The following is a 7134-nucleotide window of genomic DNA, read 5'->3' as shown; positions in this document are numbered from 1 at the left end:
GACGGAGGTTATTCCATGAACCCGATGACTTCAAACTGGATTTCGTTCAAATTTTATTTGTTCGGTGATTTGGTTCTTTCCTGAGTTTTGTTTTCTGAGCACATGAGGGGAGGGACGATGAACAACCAGGGCAGATGAACGGACGAGGATGAAGAACTCTGGGCCTCACTGGTCTCCGATCAGCCTAGAGATGGAACGCGGGGACTCAAGCAGCGGTGGCCTTGGAGGTGGCCCTTTGTTCATGGGCGAGTCGAGCAACGCAGGGCTTGGTCGTCGCCCGCAGTTCGCGGAAACCGCAAGCGGCGACGGTGTTGGCCGCGGCCTAGAGTTCACGGGAGACGGCATCGACAACGAAGCTGGCCACAATTGGTAGTTCAAGGAGACGGAAGCTGCGACGGAGCAGCAGGGCGAGGTGCTCGTGGCCTTGAGGCTGGGCGCGGAGCAGCAAGGCGGGGTGCGCGTGGCCGTTGAGATGTTGTACGTGGAGCAGCTGGCCGCGGTGGTCGTGGAAGAGGCCCTGCTGCTGGCCATGGAGCTGGCCATTGTGTTGATGATCAGGAGGACGCAAATGGACATTAACAAGGAGTAGATGGTGCATGTACTGTTGACATGCATTTTTCACTGTTCACATGCATGCTACTCACTGTTGTTGTTTTTTGAACATAATTTAGTATGTTTAACTAGTACATCATTTCCACATGCTATTGTTTATATAGGAGCAAAATTTAGAAAATTTAATTTGGAATAATGCTAATGGCATGCTAAATTTTTTTTTGGAAGTTGTGCCATTAGGACGAATGGTTAACGTCCGTAGGGTTTATTGTGACAATGACCAAAGAATAATTCTTGCAGCCCATTTGCGTAAAACAAAGCCAAACGTGTTAAGTGATGGTGTAACCAAGAAAGTAGCGGTTCAGTTCATGGTACCGTTGCGAGTTGTGCAACGTGTATGGTTTGATCATCTTCAAGGTATTGAGAATGTTTGTAACAAGAAACCTTTAAATTGTTGGTGTAAAAGATTTGAGGTTGATCCTGAAGCCATCATGCAGGTTCCACCATACAAGAGGACAACTTTGAAGGACCTAGCTCATGAGCTGAACATGTCGATATCCACTTTGCACATGAGGTTTAAAGAGAAGGAATTTAGGAGGAAATGCCATCAAACCTTGTATGACAATGATCAGTTTTGCATTACAATCTCATCATACCAAATATTTCATTACATGATCCTTATTTTGTCTAATCCTCACGGAAACAGTACAAGCCATTGTCATGAAGATATATGTTCAAATGATGAATGTCAAATATGACATCAAATATGACTTGCTCACCGGCTGTGAGCAAATCAAACTTATGCACTTCTTCTCCATCCACCTCCAAAGCATCACCTTTTATTCCTTCCATCACCGCAATATTATCTTCAACCGTTTACATCACCACAGTAACATCCTAGGCTTCTTCCATCTCCGCAACAATATCTTCTAAATCATCCATCTTCGCAGCACCTTCATCTCCGCAGTACCTCCCATCTCCGCAACACCTTTCATCCCCGCAGCACCGTCCATATCCGCACCAATATCATCTACAAGTTCGTTATCTAGGGTGTCGATCCACTCCACGAAAGTACTCTGCAAACCAGTAAGACACTACATACAAAATTACAACAAACTTAACATGTTCTTGAACATATGCAAATTGAGGCTAGAACTAGAGGACAAAATTATCCATTGTGAAGTAATAAAAGTACCTCCATGTTCATTGTGTGTTCCTCCATGAATTCGTTGTCCTGCAAGATGTAGTCTTCCACGTCTAGGACTGGGTCGCCCTGAACCATAGGTAGGGTTCCACCATGACCGATCATGGGAAGGTCGCTGCCCATGCCACTGATCCCACTAACACCACTGGAACCACAACCTTCCTCCATCACGCGGATGTCATGGGAGACCAGCAACACCGCCACCAGCTCCAGCAACGCTGCTCCCAGCGCCATGAACGTCGCCGCCCTTTGGAACCGAACTGCCACGACCGTCGTCGGCATGGGAAGATCTTCAAGAAGAAAAGAATGGCAGAACGGGGAAGAGGTAGTGGACTAATGAAGGGCGAGAAGATCTCAACCACGGGCGCCATGATCTATAGGGGGACTAGGAGGTGGCGGCAGTAATCCCGAGCGCATGAGTCGAAAGACTGCGCGTGCGAGTCAAGGAAGAAGACGTGCGCGTGCGCCTGGGATCGCATGGGTAATTTCGGGAACCGGTCGATCGGGAGGGCCTCACGCCTTAAGCTCTGACCAAAAACCATAATTTTATTTATGCCTTAAGCCCTGGTAAAGAGGGAGTATCTAGTAGGTAGATACATCCAAATTTTGATAAAGTTAAGACATTTTTGGTGGGACAGAGGGTTAGTATTTATTCCGATCCCTAATAAGTGTCATGATTTAAATTTAAATTAAATCTAAACAATGATACTTATTAGTTATTGTATTAGGATCGAAGCGAGTAGAAGATTATCTCAATTTTGGACTTTCTTGCCTCAACAACATGACCATACACGAATTTGCAGGAGAAGACCACGTGGCAAAAGGCCAGTCACAAGCGTGGCATGAGGTCATTTATTATTCGTCTCGCCTAGTGGCGATCCTTTCCCGAAAATTCGAACCGAAATCTCAGAGCGGCAGATCCCCCCAAAAGTCAAAAACAGCAACGGCTACAACGCCGAATAGACCTCGCCCACACAGTGGACTCATCTGAACCGTCCACATGGCTCAAGTGGACGGACCGCTGCAGTCCGGTCCACGCCGGAACCCGTGAACCAGAGTTTTCGTCCGGCGGCCGCCACTCCGAAATTTTGAGATCTCAAATATAGCCCGCCTGGCGTCTCCCCCCGCTTCCCTCTCCATTCCCCATTTTAGCCGTAGCTCCGAAAATTAGTCGTAGTTAGCAGTAGATTAGAGTCGGCAGCTGTATCAGGAGTTCGGAGCGGCAAGATTGGAAGAAGGCCCGAGCAAATCGTGAGCGAAATCTTTGGCGTTTCGTCCTCTTGTCGCCGTTTCCGGGCCGTTTCTTGGCGTTCTGATGCGTTTCTTCGGCTCTCTTGCTGCAGATCTGTTCTAGTGTCGGGATTAGCGGCGGGGAATCTAAGCAGGAGTTCGGCGAGGTATAGTTCGAACGAATCTTCGGGTTCCATTGGTTTCTGGGCATCCTTTTCTTGGTCTTTGATGGTTTGGAATTGTGGATTTCTGGGAATAGGGCTGGAAGGATCTCGAGATACGAAGAGGAGAAAAGAGCAATACGTGAGCACGACATGTTGCCGTTTGAACAATTTCCTGTTCTTTCGATTGTGTTTCTTGGGGTTCTCATCTCACCTATCTGCATCTATGGTGGCTATTTTGCAGATTTCCAAGATGCCTGAGCATAGGGAAATCAAGAGGACGGGCCTCACCGACCTCTCTGGTGGTGGGTTCTTTATCAGGAGGGTGGCCTCGCCCGGAGGGCTGGCAGGGAGGCGGACTGGGAAGCCTCTGTCCCGGCGGTTCCCGTCGCCCTTCAGCAACAAGGAGAATGTGCCACCAGTTTGGGCTGTCAAGGCTACGCCGGCGAGGAGGAGGACCCCACTTCCTGATTGGTACCCAAGAACACCACTTCGGGATATCACGGCCATTGCAAAGGTGATGGACAGCTTCTTCAGTTCAGTTATATTGTTCTGGCGTTGAGTAGTTGAATTGTTCAAAGATTCATCGGCTGTATTGCTGATGATATGCACTGTGCTGTTTAAGACAGTGGTACAGTGCCTTCTCTTCTTTGCCAACCCTGTGTTCAGTGTTGTTGGACGGTGGGGGCTTGTGGAATCAATTCCATGGCAAAACAATGATTTCGATTCAGTTATATAATTTTCTGCTATGTTATGTTTCTACCAGGCCCTGACCTGATTATTTCTGGTGTCTCTTGACTGTTAACAAATGGACTAACTGCAGTAATTTGCTTATTTACTCCAAGTTTCAGCTAACTGTCAGGGCTTGAATAAACCTGTGCCACTTTTGTTATGGCCTTGTCGGAAAAAATATATTTCAACCTACTAGTAACTACTTAATTATGAAAGAATGATATCGCTATAACTTACAATAGTTAGCTGGAGAGATATATTATTTGTTGTGCTTGGCAAAATCAGGTTTCGGGGTTTTGATTATTGGCATGAAGCTTTGACGGAATCTTCTTGCACTGTATGCCCATGTTGATCTTGTGAAACACTATTTTTTGGTTTCATGTTGGTAGATCTATCCATTTAGTAATGCATGTCTAAACCGAGAATAAAATGAGTTAATTGCTATATTATGCAACACAGTTTCCAGCTTCCATGTACAAAGTGTCCATGTTAGATGGATCCTGCCATGCCTGCTAGCTGCTATAGACTGTACTTACCTTTGAATGGAGCAGAGGCTGCTTCACTGTTAAAAAGCACATATCTATTGCCTATAAGAACTGTCATTTCTGTACTGTTTATGTTTTCCTGTAGTGATGAGCGATGCCTGATTTGCTGTATATTTCTTGAGTACAATTCAGTTATATGATTTTGTGCTATATCGAACTGAGTTCCAGCTCAGTGGCAAGCCAAGCCCACCCGGGTTCAAATCCCCATCTCGCGGTAATTTCGCAGGGAGGGGCGAACTTTAAACTGGGTTATCATCCTAGCGTCCATTCGCTGGGGGAGTCTCATCCTACCTAACAACGTATAGCCAAGGGAGGGATCATTCCCCCGTTGGTCAACGTTTATTTTGTGCTATATCAGTTTCTAGTTTTACCAGTATTATATATAGGTCTTTACCAGTCCTTTTCTTCGAAAATTGTTTCTTTCAGTCATCAGTTAACTGACTTTAGAGATTTTGTTAGTGTAATTCGATATGTTCTTTTGTGCAAGCATACAACAAATGCACACTCTCTATTTTATTTTCCTAAGATGCTGAGTTTTCTTCTGATATTACCTGTCTAAGTCAAAATGGAGCCCACCAAAGTTGTTTATACCTATATAATTTCTGCAAATATGTGCCCCTTATGCTCTGAAGTAAATCCAACAACATTTTCTCTATGCGTATATCCTCAGGTATAGTTTGTATTATGCTCTTGTAGTCATGCTTGATAGTTTGAAACTGCAATTTAATATGTTGTACATTATGCTACTGTACACTGTACACTGTTGCTGTAATGGCATGCACCAGTTAAACGTCCATTTGGTAAAATCCTTTATACTAATATTTTGAGTTAGAATGTTGTATATATCCAATAATAGCAGAAATATATTATCGCAAAATTAAAGTGTTTCTTGAGTGTCACCCAAATGATGTATTAAAAGCTGGTGTTAGTTTGATCGATGGAGTTTTTGTAATTTATTAGCTGAGCAATAAGTGCAAATCAACCATTTTACTATGGCACAATGCCTTTAACAGCATGGTTCACTGAATCTGGATTTATATGCCTACCTCCGCTATACCTGCTTTGGCTACATATCTGTTAATTTATTCAATTCACTGCTAATTTAATAAGTCATTTAAATGTTTTTTTTACAGCAGGTAGTATCATCTACAGCTATGCAAGTGCATGTTCTTTCTTTCTACTTGCTGATGTTCTGACTATTGATTTTCAGGCTATTGAGAGAAGCCGCTTAAGGATTGCTGCAGCTCGGCAGCAAAGTGAAATGCGTGAGCAATCTCCGCAACCTGCAAACTTTAGTACTACAGTACCAGCTGAGCAGGACATTTCTTACTGTACCGAAGCTCAGGACTCCCTGGCTATTGCATCTGGTTCCGCCTCAACTAGCCTGGGCGAGCATAGCTTCAAGGTTTCGCCATCCAAGAGCTCACTGAAGACCCCAACCAAGCCAATTGATCCAGCGCTCGCTGATCTCATGGAGAAGAAACTGTCCAGCTCAATAGAGCAAATTGAGAAGATGGTGAAGAAGAATTTGAAGCGAACTCCAAAGGCTGCTCAGCCTTCCAAGAGGGCCAACCAGAGGCGCACTCTCATGTCCATGCGATGAGTTGAGTACTCTGCTTCACTGTGGGGAAGTCCTTCTCAGACTAGTCCTCCACCCTCTCTTTTCTGCTGCTTTCTTAGCCGCTATCCTGACCAGCCAATCCTGCTCTTCTTCTGTCTTCCCTTCAACCCGAGACGTACGTAGCATGTTGGTTCTCTGCTTGAGGACCTGGGATTATGGGGCTTGTTGGTTCTCTGCTTGAGGACCTGGAATTATGGGACTTGTTGGTTCTCTGCTTGAGGGCCTAGGATTAACAGCTGCTAGTATCAGGTTCATGCTACTGCAGTAGAACTATGTATACTCGTCATAGTGCAGCCAAACAAATCCTTGCTTTGTGCTGTAATATTACCATAAACCACTAAGTAGTGCACAGAATGTGCCTATTTGCCCTGGAACCTTGATAGCGAACTTGCAACTTGGTACTGTAAAATGACAGGGACATGAATGAGATTACCTTTTTATGGGTACCTGCATAAGCATCGTTTTAAATTCGTACAATAGAAGTTGCAGAAAGCCTTTGCCCGATGTCTGTAATCTTGCTTTTTACCATAGGGGGAGCGCAGATTCTGGTATAGCATTCCTTGCAGATGTTTTGCGTGTTCAGTAAGATTCTTATTCTTATTCTTTGTTGTGTCCAAAAATGTTCTATATTTACATTTTCTGTTCTCCTTTTATTTTACAAATCTGGTTTGCCTTCATGACATTGTTGAGTAAACCTGCCCTGAGTTTCTGTGTCTTGCATGACGTTTCACCTGAATGTTCATGTAATGTGGAGCTAAAGCACCTGGAGGTCATTCACATTTAGTCGTGCGTGCTTGCTTTGGAGCAATGTTTGCCCCAACCGACAGCAAGTTATCACTTGCTTGTGGAGCACCCACTTAATTTTCCAGCTTCAACATACAGAACTGCTAGGTGGTGTAGCTCGAAGGAAACAAACCAGGCCCCCAAATAGTATGAACGGCTATGTTTTCAAACCAGTATCTGATTTGCTTCTTTGTTGTGAATGTAAATAGGTATAGGCGTATAGCCTACATCACACCAAATTAGGAATAAAAAGAAGATTGAACTAACTTTTACAGTAACTTAGGAAATCAAGAGAACACAGCCAAG

General features: G+C 44.5%; 1 protein-coding gene across 1 annotated transcript; it reads left to right on the top strand.

Annotated features, from left to right (window-relative positions):
• The first annotated feature begins 3400 nt into the window (after positions 1 to 3400).
• LOC124670302 (protein POLYCHOME-like) lies at positions 3401 to 6027 on the top strand. The gene is made up of 2 exons (XM_047206807.1): positions 3401 to 3664; positions 5635 to 6027. Exons 1-2 carry the CDS (start codon positions 3401 to 3403, stop codon positions 6025 to 6027), a joined length of 657 nt encoding a protein of 218 aa, XP_047062763.1.
• Positions 6028 to 7134: the final 1107 nt, after the last annotated feature.

Source organism: Lolium rigidum, chromosome 7 (genome assembly GCF_022539505.1).
Source record: "Lolium rigidum isolate FL_2022 chromosome 7, APGP_CSIRO_Lrig_0.1, whole genome shotgun sequence".
In the NCBI taxonomy this organism is placed as follows: Eukaryota; Viridiplantae; Streptophyta; class Magnoliopsida; order Poales; family Poaceae; genus Lolium; species Lolium rigidum.
This window is presented reverse-complemented; position numbering and strand designations above follow the sequence as displayed.